General features: G+C 44.6%; 1 protein-coding gene across 13 annotated transcripts in view; it reads right to left on the reverse strand.

The window, feature by feature from the left end:
• The window catches only part of ARID1B (AT-rich interaction domain 1B), a 435,755-nt gene that overhangs the window by 71,661 nt on the left and 346,704 nt on the right, over positions 1–17,390 (reverse strand). For all 13 annotated transcript variants that reach the window (XM_021071898.1, XM_021071928.1, XM_021071886.1 and 10 more), the window contains one exon: positions 10,071–10,250. In XM_021071898.1, coding sequence (XP_020927557.1) covers positions 10,071–10,250 — 180 coding nt within the window. The remainder of the gene's footprint in view (positions 1–10,070; positions 10,251–17,390) is intronic.

The raw sequence follows: 17,390 nt of genomic DNA on the forward strand, positions 1-17,390 counted from the left end.
TGTTTTAAAGAACACAAAAAAGAGAAATAACTGCGAGGTCCAGTAAGCCTGCAGCCAACATCCACCTTTCTCATTCATTTTATGTACTGAGAAGAGCTGTGTTTCAATAGCTTCGCTCAGTTCAGCAGTTGGTCTTCGCTGTACAGCAGGAAGCCCTCTGCAATCGGGTGGAGGAAGCTTCAGGGCACACCCACCATGCACGCGCACATGTGTGCACTTGTACTTAGTAAGGCCCAGCGAGGGCTGGCCTCTCCATCTACTTTTCCCCAATGAGTTGGGCCGATTCCATGAACTGGTACACAAAGCACATGTCAAGGGGATATGTTCTAATTATAGAGACCTCTATTTGGCAGAAGAAATACAAAGTCCCTTTTTCTTCTCCTTGAAACTTTAAAGACTTTCCTCATTAAACTCACATGCCTGGATAAAAATGGTTTCTAAAGGCTTTAAGTGGCTTAAGAGGCGCCAACGGATGAAGCCTAGGCTCTAGAAACTGGGTTTGCATACTCGTTCTGACGCTTCCCAGGGGCATGACCTTGGACAAGTTATTTAACCTCTCTGAACATCAGTTCTGCCACGTAAAGTGACAACAATAACGGGGACTAGGTAGAAAGTGACGAGGACGGTGCCAAGCCTCGAATGACCTAATAGACGACAGCTGTTATCACCACCATGACCCACAATCATAATATTACCCATAATTATTCAGATGATCTTTTCTCCACAATCTTTAAAAAAATGTGTGGAAGGAGTGAAAAATGATTCACACCCCTCCCACCTTGCCTACGCGATAACATATCTTTCTCCCCAAAATAAACAAAAACCAAACATGTAGGCCAAGCCAAATAGGAGAGGAAAAGCCAGGAATGAGAAGTGCAATCTTATTTCCATGTTTCTCTAATGGATTAGTAATTTGTTGGCACCGGCTTTGACAGAAAACAGATGGATCCAGCATTAAGCACAATGAAGACGGCAGATGCTGGGCCAGCCCACCTCAGCTGGACGGGTCTTGCAGCCAAGTCCGAGAGCCCGCAGTTTTCAAGTGGGTTCATCTTGGCACACTAGATTTGGAAAATTGGTCACCAAATGAATTCAGACTTCAACCCACCAGGAGCTGTATTCAAGCACCAGACTGAGGAAACAGAAGCTAGACTCTGTTCAAGTCGCCATCACCATCTTGTGGGGGGGGGGGGCGGTGTCACAGATAATTCTGTACCTGGCTCTAGAGTTTTTTAATTTGCTATTTATAATTACTATTCCAAGACTTTTAGTAATTTTATTGAATTACTAAATGCTTCCACTTATTTTGCTTCTCAGCTTCAATCATTCAAAGGTTACCTATGAACAATTACTACAGGCAAAGTCCCGTATTATTCCCCTATGCTGTGGGGGTGATACGCTGCAGGAATCCTAGAACAGACACTGGACTCTGGGTGGGGGAAAAAAAAGGATAATTAGCTATATATCATGATGAACACATTTGTGAATTAGGGCTAAATATGCATTTATCTTGTTGAGCCAATAATCACTTTTTATAGCCAACTATTATATAGTAGTATTATTACTTTTTAATTGAAGTATAGTTGATTTACAATGTTGTATTAGTTACAACACAAAGTGATTCAAATATACAAAATGTTATTTACACAGTATTTTAGGTCACGATTACTGGGGTACAATTTATCTGCAATAGCATCCATATACTCCTTATGACCACTCGCACATTTAAGACATGGGATATTTTTATCACGACGGAAAGTTGCCATTTTGTGGCCAAACTCATCCCAGCCCCTGGTGACCACTGACCTGGTTTCTGGTCCTACAGTTTCGCCTTCCCCACAATGTCATATAAATGCAGTCACCTGGTATCGTTCCCAGCTTCTCTCACTCATCATCCTACTTCTGACATTCAGTCATCACGTTGCGCATCAGTAGTTTACCCCCTTCTGCTGTTGCGCAGTCGTCCATTTCTACGGACATCTGGGCCACTCGCAGTTTCGGGCGGTCATGACCGAAGCTGACGCTGGTACACAGTCTCTGCATGGACGTACGTTTCACTTCTCCTGGTAAACTCCAGGGATGAGAGTACTGGGCTGCATGTTAGGTGTATGTTTAACTTTATAAGAAACTCCACTAACGTGTGTAAGAGTTCTAACTGCTGTGCATTCTTGATATTGCCAAATTAAAGCAATTATTAGCTACTCCAGTAGATGTGTAGTGGATTTTACTGCGGCTTTTATTTTCACTTCACTAACGACAAATGATACTGAGAGCATTTTTTTTCATGTGCTTATTTGCTGGTCATGGCATTTAAGTAAAACCCTTGCTATGCAAAAAAAGTTATATTTCAAAAACCTTCTTCCAACTCTACCTTTCTACTCAGGCTGATCACACAACACTGCCCTTTGGGCACTGCTTTAGGAGGGAAACTGACTGAATAGTTAAGAAGGCCACAGATTCAGGAGTTCCCATTGTGGCTCACTGGTAAGGCTGTGGTGTAGGTTGAAGACATGGCTCAGATCCTGTGGTCGGCACCTGCAGCTCCAATTTGACCCCTAGCCTGGGAACCTCCATAAAATGAAAGAAAAATGCCACAGGGGCAGTCCTAAAATGAAAGAAAAAAAGAAAAAAAAAAGAAGAAGACCACAAATGCAGATTCTAAAGGAAAGTGAACTTACCCCAAGTTGCATTAAATCCTACTATTTGTAGGAATGGAGCTCATTTATCTTTTGAACTGATATATAAGGCACCATGTTTTTCCTAAGTCAACATGCATTTTAAAAAGTCTTCAACATGTAAACATAATGATAATATTATATAAAGCTTGTACAAGAGGAGAAAAGACCTTAGAGTGTGGTTTCAGTGTTCACTTTTGATAGTTTTTTTCTATATATGTTACAAAAATTAATTCTTTTAAAACTGTGATTGTACAGTGATGCACACTCCATACAGAATATACAGAAGCACAGAGAGAAACAGACAACATTGAACCTTAGCGCCACCTCCTGAAGATAATTCCTAAGCTTTGAGTAGTCAACCGAATACTCAGCAAGCATGAAGGCAGGACCAAGAAGGCATACCAGTGTCTCTGGGCTACTCTCTGTCTTCGTCCCTTTAGGAAACAGTTGTTTTTTTTGCTTGTTTGTTTTGTTTTTTGGTTGTTTTTTTTTTTTTGCTTTTTAGGGCCGCACACTCGGCATATGGAGGTTCCCAGGCTAGGGGTCGAATCGGAGCGACAGCTGCCAGCCTAGGCCACAGCCACAGCCACAGCAACACAGGATCCAAGCTGTGTCTGCAACCTACACCAGAGCTCACAGCAACGCTGGATCCTTAATCCACTGAGCGAGGCCAGGGATCGAACCTGCAATCTCATGGTTCCTAGTTGGATTCATTCCCGCTGCGCCACAAAGGGAACTCCAGGAAATGTGCCAGCTCTGTGCTAATGGCTTGGGCTTTAGCAGGGAGCAAAGGCAAAGAGCTTACATTCCGATGGCAGGAGAGAGGCCAGTAAAGAAATCTAGACCATGTCATGGGGTGTCAAATGCCGTGAAGGAAAATAAAGCAGGGAGAATTCACGCAGGGTGGTGAGGCCAGCATCCCTGAGGCTGTGACTGAGGAGAGCCACTGTGAGGGGAGGAGCTGTGTGTGCTTGGTGGCTTCCTCCCCAGGTAGCAGAAGTGCATCTCTGGGGTCACCGCCACTACCAAGGATCATGTCACACACAGGCCCAGGGGACATATGGGCAACTCAGACGCTAGTCTGTGATCAGAGCAGTGAGTGAAGAAGGGAGCGCAGGCCCTCAAGGGACAGGGGCATAAACGCCCACGCCAGCGTGACCTTCAGAGAGCTCCTTGTCGCTATAACGGGCGGGGTCCTCATCTGCAGAGTATAACACGAGGCCACCTACCTCATGTGGTTGCGGTGGGAAAAGGAATATTACCAGTAACTACTGTTGCACACCGACAATGGTAGAATCCGTCAAGGAAAACACAGAAACTGTTCCAATATTAATGGAATAACTTTTTAGTCAGTGAAATTATCTTTTTATTACATATTGCATCATGTGCCTAATTTTACTTTCAAGACGCAGATGTTCAAATTTGTTTCGCAAACTCAGTAAAATATTAGAAAAAGTAAGCACTAACAGAAAAAAGGTAAGACTTTTATTTCAATTCAATTGCCAATTTGGCATAAAGCAGTAAAATCCATATGGTACAGAATGAAGGATTCTCAAGCGCCTGAACCCCCGTGTCCTCCCTAGGCCCAGAGCTGCTGGGCCCTGTGCACACCCACGGACCGCGTGGGAACAGCGCCCCCTGGAGGCAGAGCTCTGATGTGCGTCACCTGATGCCAGGCACAGGCAGCCTTCGGAAAGGACCGTGTGTCACTCTTAGAAGAGAGTTAAAAACTGGTCATTTCTTCTCAAATAAACATCTGAGAAAATGGAAGATATACGAGCCCCAGGAAAAGGCACCTTTCTGAGATGTAAAGATTTGCTTCTGTGCGGCCATCCTTGACTGTCATGATCCGGACCCGCAGTAAAAGTCCACCGGATGACCCAGCTGCACGAGGTGCTTAGTCATCCGGTGAGGGAGTGGGTGCCTGCACTGCGCATGCTGTTGATTTTAATTAGCAAAGTAAAACTATTAGCTTCACACTAGACGAAATTAATATTGCTTTATGTTTTTCTTTCTTATTTCAAGACGATTTGTACTTTAAATTTTCATCTTGGTTTTGATAAAATCATGATGATTATCAGTCTGCTAAGAAAAATTCATGCACAAATCTTTTAACTTGAGGGCTAAATTTGGGCATCAAAAGAAGACAGTATTAACCACCTTTTGCTGTAAAATGATCTATTATAATTTGTTTTTTCTACCGTGAGCAAGATAAAAATTTAGAATTTTTTTTAACAAAGCCGTACAGAATATGGAATTAATACTTTTGCCTAGCACTGTTTGTTTAACCACAGAATAAAGTTAAGAGAAAGCAGTACACACAAGTGTATTACAACCTGTTTCAAGGAAAAAAATGAGTGAAACTGAAGAGGGAGGGATCTGCACAGAAACCAGCTTTTGGAAAAAGCCAGAGAACGAGCTCTCCAACCTGCAGAACTGCACACAGGGAAAAAAAGATGAACCTACTGGCAGACACGTCTCACTTCTGCAGAAGAGGCTGAATTTCGCTTAATTGAAGAATAAGAGCAGAGACTGAAATCTTGGGTCACAGTGACACCAAGGTTGTCATGGGCCTGTAAGGCATATTCTCCAGCAGCCAGTGCACTGCCAAGAGGTAACGTTTATACTTTGTTCCTCTTGGACTGTATAAGAGGAACAGTTGTAAGATTATTAATGTGCAATTCTGGAGGTGCATTCATTTCAACTAGGGATCATTTCAAGTTTGCCTTTGCTGAAGTTATGAGAATGAAGGAGAAGGATGAGTTCTAATGGCATCGGATTGATTTTAGAGAAAAACATACTTTTCTGAAAAGGACTTTTGATCAAGTAATTCAGGAATAAAAGGCTCCTCAGACTCATCTGCTTATAAGTTTCCTGCTTCCTAAGACACAGGATACAAATTAAGGTGTAAAACTAAGGTTGAGTTAGTGCACAACATGTGCAGCTATATGCGGTGGGCCAGGCACTAACATGCAAGGGAGGGATAACTGCAGGGTATCCTAGGCTTGGAATTACTATTAGTTGCCCAAGGTAATACTCTTAATTCATAGCGAAATTAAGGGGACCCTCATTTTTTTGCAGTTAGTGACAAATATGCAAAAAATATTTGTGGACAGTCTGTGACAGACACAGCTCTAGAGAACACAAAACAAGGCAGTCTCTGTCCTTAGCAAATATAAAGGCTATGAAGATGAAACTGATTTCAGCTCCCTTTTCCCTGTACAAATTCACTTATTAATAATTAACATGTCAATTACATAATTCCTTTCTATTTATTAGAGCCAGTCCCTGTGGCCCTCTCTACTGACAAACAGCTTGTAAGGGTAGTTATTTTACATGTGCTTGCTGGAAGGTAGAAAAGTACCATTTCATTAAGCATACTGCAATTAAGCATTTTTACACAAGTAGCTTGGCTTCATCCCACTTGGATATTTAATAATTCAGATTTTATAGTATTAATATATATTTCTAAAAATTTCCTCTTAATAGGAACTTTTTTCTGAATCTCTAGCATTTTCAGTGTTTTTTGAAGCTTATCATCCCCAAATGTTTCTTGTCCTTGAAGGCAAGCAGCTTGACTTTTGAATTTCCCCAGCAGCTCATTGAATGAAGGAACTAGCAAGGAGGGAGTGAATCCGAGGCATGGGAAGCGACACAGCAGGGACTCTGTGAGTGGCCTCTTAAGTCTCCCTCGGGTTGAACCCTGGCTCTGCAACTACCAGCTGAGTAAATTACTTAACCTGCTCATCGGCAAAATGGGATAATGCCACATGCTTCCCACTGATTAAGAAAATGGGTAAGTATGCCCGAATTTGTATCCTAGCATGACTGCTGTGTGCCCTGGGCGAAGGTGTGTGCTTGGTGCAGGCCTCAGTTTCTCTGTCTGTCAAGTGGAGTGATAATAGCACCTACTACATAGCATGCTCTGAGGATTAAATGAGTTAAGATAGGAAAAAACACTAAGACCAAGACCCAGGACCCAGTGTGTTGGAAAAATCGTGGTTGTTATTACTAATAATCTTTTTTTTTTTTTTAATATAATGATCTTTATTTTTTTCCCGTTATACCTGGTTTACAGTGTTCTGTCCATTTTCTACTGTACAGCGTGGTGACCCAGTTACACATACGTGTACAGATTCTTTTTTCTCACACTGCATGTTCCATCATAAGTGACTAGACAGAGTTCCCAGTGCTACACAGCAGGATCTCATTGCTAATCCATTCCAGGCAACAGTCTGCATCTCCTAACCCCAAGATCCCCCATCCGTCCCACTCCCTCTCCCATTACGAATAATCTTGAAGAAGCTGCTCCTGATAACAAAAAAGTTAGTGAAAAGAGATGGTAACTATTTTCCCCTAAGAGCTCTTGAAAACAATACTAGCCCAGCAGAAACCCATCTAGTTAGAAAAAGACATAGAGGATGAGACTGATGACCTGTGGGTCTCTGCCCAAGTGATTCTTACAGAGACATCATAAGGCTTAACACGAAGATGAAAGCTGAGTATTTGACTAATCATTTGCGCAGTTAATAAAGAGAAAGAAAGTCCATTTGGGGCTCTGTTACAAGGATCAACCAAGACAGAAGTGTAAAGGCAAGAACACTTACTGAATTGAGTGGTACAGGTTACAAGCGTAATTGCCTGTCATCCACTATCTGCTGGGGAGAGGAGAAGACGCGGAGGAAAGCAAGTGTGATCTGAACACAGAGCGCCCGGACATGCACTTCCAGCTCATGGCACTGGGAGCCGGTCAAGGAGCTCGGGGGGGACGCACCTCGGGTGTAATGTTCTGGAGATGCCACTTGGGAGGAGAACAGAGACAGCAAATGCGCAGGCACTTGGATTTTTCAAAGTGAGAAAGGGCTGTGTGTGGAAATTTCCTTCCTTCCTTCCTTCCTCTCCTTCTCTTTCTTGTCTTTTTAGGGTCACACCTGTAGCATATGGAGGTTCCCAGGTTAGGGGTCAAATCAGAGCTGCAGCTGCCGGCCTTCACCACGGCCACAGCAACTCGGGATCCGAACCGCGTCTGCAACCTACACCACAGCTCGCGGCAACGCCGGATCCTTCACCCACTGAGCAAGGCCAGGGATCAAACCCGAAATCTCATGGTCACTAGTCGGATTTGTTTCCACTGTGCCACAGTGGGAACTCTGGAAATCATCACTCTTATTTTAAATTGTCTTAGTATCTACGCCTTAAAAAAAAAAGTCAAATAAAAACCTTCTTGACTATAAAACCAAAAGGCTACGCCATGGATCCAGCAGGCCACACGGACGTAAAAGACTTTGGAGTTGAAGCAAAATTTAGACTCGGAACAGGAGAATCAGAAGCAATCGCCAAGGGTAACCCAATCTAACTTTCTCATTTTCTACAGGAAAAGGAAATCCCGGAGAGTAAGCAATTTTCCAAGGCACACAAGCTTGAGTGAGAAAACCCTCACCGTTTCAGGGCTCGGAAATCAAGGATCTTAAGAGTCAACGATTCCCGAAGACTGAGAGTTTTAAGAGAATAACCCATTCCATAAATTACCTTTTGTGTTATTAACTCCTCAAGCTTAAGTGCTTGCCGAGCTGTTCACAAAAGCCTCACTAGCGAGTGCCCGGCTCCACGGCCCCTTCCTGAGATCAGCAGAGGGCAGGGCGCAGGAGGGAGTTATTCGAGAGTAGGGACCAGTTCCGAGGCCTGCGTGAGCCTTGTGTTCGTGGTTGAGGCCCTAATTCTGAGAATAATGCTCTGACCCTGTCTCCAAATATATTTCGGGCAAAAGCCCACATTGTCGGTGCATGTTGCAACTTAGAAACTGCTTTTCCAACTTTCCCTAGTTTTCTTCTTTTCCCGTTAGCTGATTTGAGGACACTCACCGAGCGGCTGCAGCGGGCAGGGCTGTTCTCACAGCTGAGGGACACGTCCTGCCTTCGCTCAGCAACAAACTGCCACGCATCACAACTCCCTGGGGCTGAGGGGGAGCTGGGTAGACTCTTACTGTCAACCGGGACCTTAAATTCCCGGGGCTCCCTGGGGTCAACAGCGTGGACATGCATTTCTGACGCGGAACGGAGCGGATCATCCACTCTGACCACAGGCACCCGGACCGAGGCAGGAAGGGGCCACGGGAAACGTTGGTTTTGGGCATTGTAACTCAGTTTTCCCAGTAACAGAAATACTTGGACTGTAAAACACCAGAGGCAAGGTGACGGTGGTAAACTGACAGTACTGAGGTGCTTCAAATTCTTTGGAAAGAGATCTTCAGAAAACAAGACGGCTTGTAAACGGTGAAGTAGAGAAAGCGTTTCTGAGAAACACCAGATGAAAAGCTGAGAAGGTGCCCGACCTCCTCAGAGGAGCCGCTGGCCTTGCAGGGTCTCACCGGATGGCTGGCGAGCCTCAAAGGGCCTCAGCACTGCACGTTTTGCGGGCAGATGCAAGTGCTCGCAGGACCATGAGGGCGTTATTTAGTCCGGGGACCTGGCTTTGCTGTGGAGGCAGTGACGGTTTTACTACAGTTTCCTAGCAGGCGTCATCTTCACTTGGAATATTCCTGGTATTTTCAGAAATGAGGAAACTCTGGGAATTGTGCCAGATGAGCTCATTCTCTCTAAATTATCCATTAATGTCTAATTTAAATAAACAAAATATAAAGAAGGTGCTAAAATTCGAATGCCTTGCTGCCAAAAGTGACTTAGAAGAATATGTGTATCTATCAGGTTAAGAACCCCGAAAGGAGGATGCTGCACGCGGAAGACAAAACAGACATCAACGCCCAGGAAGGCCGAGTGTAAACGGTGCATTTGGGGCCTGGTGCCACTAATTTTTCTCCTGTTGCCTTATCTTCCTTTTTGAAAGACATGCTCATTTCAGGCTCTGACTTGTCTTCTGAGAGTAAAACCGGTAATGACGGTGAAAACCAGAACTACTGTTTACCCGACAGAGCACTCTGGAGACCGACGAGGAGAGGATGGGCTGAGGTCCTTCTGAGGAGGGAGCGTGTTGTTACGAAGATAATTGCGGAGAAGGAGGGGAATCAGAACTCAACAGAAAGCAACCTCAGTTTTAGATCAGCAACTTTTTGAGGACGAGGCCTGTGTTGTTTTCTCAACAAGCAATTAGGGCTACATCACGGAAACAAGGAGTCGCTCCTTTATTATTAATAACACACGTATGAAGAGCACTTACCGCAGTGTCTGCTGCATGAATGCTTAATGAATAGCTGCTATAATTATTCTTCCCATCACCATGGGCAACGAAGGACCGTGGGGTTGCATTAACCTCACAAATGCGCCAGGAAACAAATAACGGGATCTTAAAAGACGTTTATCATATTAAGGTCTTGAAGGACCAAGATATTAAAATTTCTACAACCTACTGCAATGCATTTTGTAGGAACGTTTTTACCTTGTGGTCCATACTGGCTCATCTGTGGACCGTAAGTCCCACTTGAGTTACTCTGCTGAAAGCTACTGATTCCGGGATGCATCTGGCCTCCAGGAGAAGGATGAGGCGACATGGATGGTCCTGTCTGCTGAGCTCCATACTGAGACATCTGAGGGTTTCTTTGTGTGCCTGCCATAAAACCTACGTGGGAAATAAAGGGAAATACATAAATGCAGGTGACAAAAGTGGACACGGAGTTGTGTGGGAGGGGGATGTGAGGAGGCTGGCAGGATTCTCGTAAAGAACATCTGAGACATCTCCAACCCGAGACGGAGGACGTGACAGGGCCCCTGGGCTACCCTAGTCCTGAGCCTGGAGGCTCTTTCATCGGAGTTCCTGGGAACCCAGACGGATTGTGCACTTGAACGAGGGGAAGGCGGGAGGGAGGAAGGGCGGCTAAGCGTACGCACTCTCAAGCTCCGTCCTGCGGGCCAGACAGGCTGTGCACCCTCGGGCCTCTGCCCACTTCCCGCTGTCTGGGCTGTGAGGCCCCGGCCCGCACACACCCCAGCCTTCTCCCAGGCCCAGGCCTGCACCCGGCACTCCCCAGGCCAAACCTGCTTTTCTCCCCTCTGATCACCCTGGCTGTTACCATGCTGCAGCCTCACCACCTGACACCGACTGTCCCTTAGGGGTGAGCTGTGAACCAGCAGGGTCCGAAGAAGGCCAAACCCACTCTGCCTTCTTCTCCCCAACTCCGCCCTCTCCTGTTCCCTCCCTGAGATTCCTCTCCCGCTCCCTTGGGCCGCCCTCCCTGCCTGCGCCACTCCCCGCCCTCACTCTCTTCCCCACTGTACGTTTCATAAGCTGCAGTCATCGTACTTTATTTCTGATTCAACTCAACCTCTGTCGCCCACACTGAAGCGTAAGCCCCATGAAGGCGCGGATCACGCCACGCTCCCCGCTGCATCGTCAGGGCCCGAGGCAGCCTCAGCATCCACGGGCGGAATGAACGAGCCTTAAACTCCCCTGTGCTCCCCGAGCGCTGAGCACAGCAGAGGAGGGGCTGGCAGGTAGTCGTCCAAATGGAGAAAGCAAATGCGTCTTTAAATGGCAAAGGACTCTAAGGTCAAGGTCCAGCCCCATCAACAGTGGTTCAGAGAAGAAGGGCGAATACGCGTTTAGACAAAGAATACCCCAAATCAAGACACAGACAAATCAGCAAGTCAGCAAACTGATACAGGGCAGTGTGAAGAACAGCTCCCAGAACCCGGGAGTTGGAGTCGGTGAGAGTTCATGGTTGTCGGCTGAGGGCTCTGGCACAGGGAGAGCGCGGGCGGGCAGGTTTCGGCCTCCTCCACAGGGGGACCGAGAGCAGCAGCTTCCAGAGAGGGTCTCCCGAGGATCCCAGGTCAGCTTAAATTTAGGGGGTTAAGTCAAGAAGGGTGTTTACAAAGGCCGTGATTTACATTTCAGTAAGGAAAGAAAAAAAAAACTTCCAACACGGCTTCTGTCTAAAGAGATAGACATAAAATACAACTAAGTAGAGCTGTTCCTTATTAGCCTACTTCATTTATTTATAAAGATAAGTCTTGTGAAATTGGGCTCAATTGGCAGCTCCCAGATATAAATCATCACAGAAAATGTTTGCTTTTTCAAATCTGAAAACAAACAGAAATCAGAGCGCTAAAATTACTATAAATGATTCCATCTTAAGATGTAACATGAAATATTTATCTAAGCCTTACTATAAAATTCTCAAGAGTTTCACGTAGAGTCCTGTTTAATAAAAAACATGTTGAAATTCCACGCAGATTGTGTAAGTTTTTCTTCTTTCTTTTGGAGAATGACTGTTTTCTTTTTCATTAGTTTAAGGAAAACAAAACGCGTCCTTTTTTTTAGCATCAAATTTCAACTTCAACCATGAAAGTGTCCATGTGAAGGACTTAGAACCTCTGATGATACAGCACATCCTTAAGTTATTGCTGCTCTGAGACACTTAGTGTGTGTGTATATATAGGCTTAAGGTTTGTTCAAATGACTTCTGAGGATTCTTATCTCAACAAGTTGTTTCTTTATTTCTAACTTTTTACTCAGTCCTTAAACACACACCCCCCCCCCACAAACTCCCCCCACCCAGCGACCATGATCCACTTGAACTATCTCACTCATCACTGGAATTTTGCAGAAAATCAAGTCTGAGACAAGGCTCCAGAAGAGGTAGTGTGTTAAAGCTAATCCAAATGGAATCAGAGTCCATCCACAACTTAGAGATAAGGTTTTATGGAGCATGGAATCCATCTCCTTCCATAGAAATTAGGATCGGAAAGATAATTTTTTCCTCTCTGTACGGTTTTGCAATAGCACCACTTACAAGAAGAGGTTCCTGAAATCTTGTTTTATATTTTTGGTGAGACTCATCCTTTTCCATGTATTTCCCAAGACAATGAAAGGAGGTGACATAATTTCCCTGACTCTTCTGAGCTATAATCATCTACTGGCAGTCAGCTGGGAGTAGAAGGCCTAGATCACAGCCTTGTTCCTGTCGCTAGCTCAGAATCTAGGAGGGGAGACAGACGGGTACATGGATAAACTGTAGCGTGTGTACTCATCAAAGGAGCTGTGTGACCCCTTAGGTGAGTCATCATTTGTCTGAGACTGAGTTTCCCCATCTTTTTTTTTTTTTTTCTTGCTTTTTAGGGCCACACCTGTGGCATATGGAAGTTCCCAGGCTAGGGGTCGAACTGGAGGTCCAGTTGCCGGCCTGCACCACAGCCAAAGCAACACAGGATCCAAGCCATGTCTGCGACCTACACCACAGCTCACAGCAACGCCAGATCCCCAACCCGCTGGGCGGGGCCAGGGATTGAACTGGCATCCTCATGGATACTAGTCAGATTTGTGTCCACTGTGCCGCAATGAGAACTCCAGTTTCCTCATCTTAAATGCAGATGAGGCTGTTGTAGAGTCAACCGAGACAGCACGTGAGAGGGTCTGCAACGAGAAATATGACACTCAAGGACATGAGGATGGTAATTTTCTGGTCCATAAACTGCTGTATCTTTTAGCTCCTGAATATCTCACATGCGGATGTAGTTTCCAACTAGAATGAACAAGCTAGTTTTTCTTTCTACATTTGTTTGTTATTTAAATATGTGGGATCCAAGTGGATAAGCCGTGAGATCCTGCTGTAGAGCACTGGGAACTGTATCTAGTCACTTGTGATGGAGCATGATGGAGAGTAATGTGAGAAAAAAATGTGTATGTGTGTGTGTGTGACTGAGTCATTTTGCTGTACAGTAGAAAACGGACAGAACACTATAAGCCAACTACAATGGAAAAAATAAAAATCATTAAAAAATAATAAATAAAATAAAAATAAATAAATATGTGTAACTTTCTACAAATTACAAAAGGTTAAAAGGACATATATCCCCACCTCCTACCACTGAGATCCCCTCACCAAAGGCAAATGGTTTTTAATACATTCTTTCAGGGATATGTTATAATTTGTTTATGTTAGAGTATGTATTTCCGTCATCATGAGTAAAGGTGAACAGTCTGTTTTACAACAGTTTTGACTTCTTTTCTACAACTCCTTATTCTATTGGCCCACTTTGCTGTTGGCAACTGCGTCTTGCAGATTCAGCTCCCATTACCATAATAAATAGCTGTGTGCTTCACCAAAACTCTTGTATCTGCAGTCCTATGGAAAACTGGTCCATCAGTCTGATTAACACTGGGAAAGGCTGTATACAGTCTTAGCAGGAAAGCAGTGTGATCTGATTTGCATTTTTGAAAGCTAATTCTACCGTAATATGCAGCATGAAGAAAGACTGAAGGAGAGAAAGGCTAAAAGTTAGGAAACCAGTTAAGGTGGTACGTATAGTGAGATGTAATATATGATCAGAATTAAATGCCAGAAGTAATTCTGCTAAAAAAGCCTTCCATTATGGTATAATCATATTTTTTAAAGATTTCTGAACACCATCCTAATCTAAACAAATTGATGAAAAACTAGAGGACAGAAGTTAATGAAAAAAGAAATATTTCTATGTTTCATCCTAAAGATAGGAATCTGCAGGTCTACTATTGGTTTCCTCATCTGTAAAGTAGGGACAAATATATCTACCTCACAGGGTTGCTCTGGGGATTAAATGATGATACCTGTAAAAAATGTATAGCAGTGCCTGGCATACAATGAGCTTTCAGTAATTAGTAGCTATTACTAGAATTATATATTCAAAAAAGGAAGGCAAGAGAGGCAGAATGGTGTGACAGAAAGGGAACTGACGAGGAAGCTGGTCCCAGGCCTTCCACGTTTGCTGTGCAGAATACGGCCATAAACCTGGCCTTTCTGGCCTCAGTTTCCTCATCTGTTCAATGGGGAGAGGGACGACATATAACACTTACAGTGGCACTTCCAGCTCTAGTTCTCTTTGATTCTGCCTTAAGCTTTTAAGAAAAATTTAATTCAGGTCTGTAATTTGCATGTATATTTATTTGGGGGATATTTTTCATTTTGTTTTACTTTAACCTTTACTTTGAATGAAATGTTAAACTGTTTCCAAAACGAAAATTTCAACCAATAATTTTCTATTTATAGCAACTATTTATTTGATTGTATTTTGCTTACTTTAGAAAGTTACTATAAAATGGCAGCTTGTAACAGTTTATGAATAGAAAAACTAACAGCTGAGAGAATGAAGCTGCTTTTCAAAAAAGTTGTGACATTTTTCTAGTACTAAGCCAACTGAGTTTAGAAAACCAAACTAGTAAGGAAAATTTAGAAAGTATAAAGTGAATTTCCCATATATTATAAAAGTGTATTGAATTACTAGATGCATTATGGAATTATATGCCCTATGTAAATAATCTAACAGGGAAAATTCAAACTTTGGGCAAAAGGACTAATTTAGAAAATTATTATTTACATTATATGAAAGGATTTACTGAAAAACCTTAGAAACTCTATATGAAATATCACTTAGACATTTCATCCATAACATGAATCCATAGAACATTTATGTAAATGGATTTACTATCCAGTCCTTCATTACATGCTTATGCAATCACAAACACTTGCTCGACCAAACTGCAAAAGAGGCACAAGCTGGATTCTGAGAGAAGAGGTGATGTATTGATAGGAAACACACAGACACACCTCACACTGCATCTGTTTGGAATCAGATGTGGGTTAGGGGCTGCCTCCGCCATCCACGGTGTGGACCCACGTTCTCTTGTATGAAACAGTGAATGCACTTCCTATCCGGGCTTCCAAGATCATTCTGAGAGGCAAATAAAAATACACGTGAACGTGCTTTTCTAAACTGAAAAACACGGTGAGGAGGCTGCACAAAGACATTACTATTGCCTTTTTAGCGACGCCACAAGCTCTTCATTCCCTGCGTGAGTTCTGATCTAAGCTATCACACTGGTAACTCAATCCGCAGTAATGATACACAAATCTTCTACCAGCATGCTCCAATTTCACTCTTGCATTCACGGAACTGCAGTAAGAATAAGACAGCATTAAAAAAAAGTGAAGAATGTGATCGTTGTCCTTGAAGAATCACAATTTAGTTGAACAGAAAATAAAACCTGTCAACAGGGACAAATGATAAACTAAAATCACAAAGCAGCCGATGATGAGATGCCCGGCTGCATGCCAGGCGCTGGGGACGTAAACAATGAGCAAAACAGGGTCTGCCCCCGTGGACCTCGCGCGCTAGGAGCAGAGACAGCCGCCCAGCGTACAACTTAGACTAAGCATGTGCTGAGTACAAGAAAACAGAGGGACAGAAACCACGAGGCTATAAGAGGGCCCAGCTTAGACTGGGGATGAGGACATTTCTCTGAAGAAGTCCTAGTTAGGCTGAGGCCTCAGCTGAAGGAAAGATGCAGACAAATCTAAGCAGGTCCAACTGAGCCAGAAATACACCTGACCAGCGAGGTGGATGCCGCGATGCCGCTCCTCGGAAGCGGACGGTCCTGCATTCCGCTGCGTCCCACGGGCCCTGGGCACCCTCATCTGGTCAGGGCTGGTCGATGGTTAGTTCAACATTTACAACCCCTTTCCTGAAGGCTCCTCCTCGCCCGCTGCTGCTACCAGTCAGCCACGTGCGGGAAAAGGCTCACCCTCTCCCACAGCAGCCCGCCACCTCCGTGTCCCGCCCTGACGGAATTCCCGCCCTTCAGAAGAAGGAAACGTCCCCCGCGCCCTCCAAGGCCAGGGCATGATGCTCCGAACCCCAGCCTTTCTCGTCTCTCCACAGGGATGTTCAACAGCCTGTGCTCCAAGACTAGTCCCCGGCCTTGACTGCTTAACAGAACGAAGCCAAACGCACTAGCCCAGCCATCAAGCCTTTTCAGGATGTGACCCGACCTGTTTCTCCAGCCCCACCACGGCTGGCCCATCACGGCTGGCTCAACCTCTCTGTCGCCCTCCCCCAGACCCTTCCACCTCCCCACAGGCACCAGGCTGCTCCAGACCTGCCCATCTTCACACAGTTGGTTCCTTACGAAGACCTGGAAATGTGCTCCTCACCAGTCGAATAACATTTGCATGTAACTAGCAGATATCTCGTGCTAATGGCTTTGTCCATTATTAGCTCATTTAAACTTCAAAACAACTATGAGGACACTGAGGCTCGTAGAGGTTAATTCGCTTTCAACGTTTCAAACGTTTTCAATCACAACCCATACTAAAGAAATATATTTTGGGAGTTTCGGCCATGGCTCAGGGGTTAACGAAGCCAACTAGCATCCATGAAGATGCAGGTTCCATCCCTGGCCTTGCTCAGTGGGTTAAGGATCCAGCATTGACGTGAGCTGTGGTGCAGGCTGGCGGCTACAGCTCCAATCTGACCCCTAGCCTGGGAACCTCCATATGCTGCAGGTGCGGCCCTAAAAAGACAAGACAAAAAATATATATTATACTATACCATGATTCAATGTGCACGTGTGAGTATATGTAAATGTCTCTTTATTCACATTCGGTATTGACACAGACACACACTGTAAGCTTCACAAAACAATTTCTGTCCTGATGATGTGTCATGTACTCTGAAATTCTCTATATATTTTCAATTAAAAACCCCATGACTGAGCGGGACAGAATGCTGGACCGCACCCTCTGCTGAACACGGGGGCCATTCCCATGTGCCCAGGGGGCCATTCCCCTCCTCTCCTCCCTGGCTCTGCCTCCTGTTGCCCTCCAGGGCATTCCCCGGCCTTCCAGGAAAGCAGACACCCCCCACACTCCATGCAGCTGAGGTAGAGTGGTTGCCACACTGTCATCATTATTTGCTGGGGTGACCGTCTCCCCCCACAGTGCGAGCA

Source organism: Sus scrofa, chromosome 1 (genome assembly GCF_000003025.6).
Source record: "Sus scrofa isolate TJ Tabasco breed Duroc chromosome 1, Sscrofa11.1, whole genome shotgun sequence".
Taxonomy (NCBI): Eukaryota; Metazoa; Chordata; class Mammalia; order Artiodactyla; family Suidae; genus Sus; species Sus scrofa.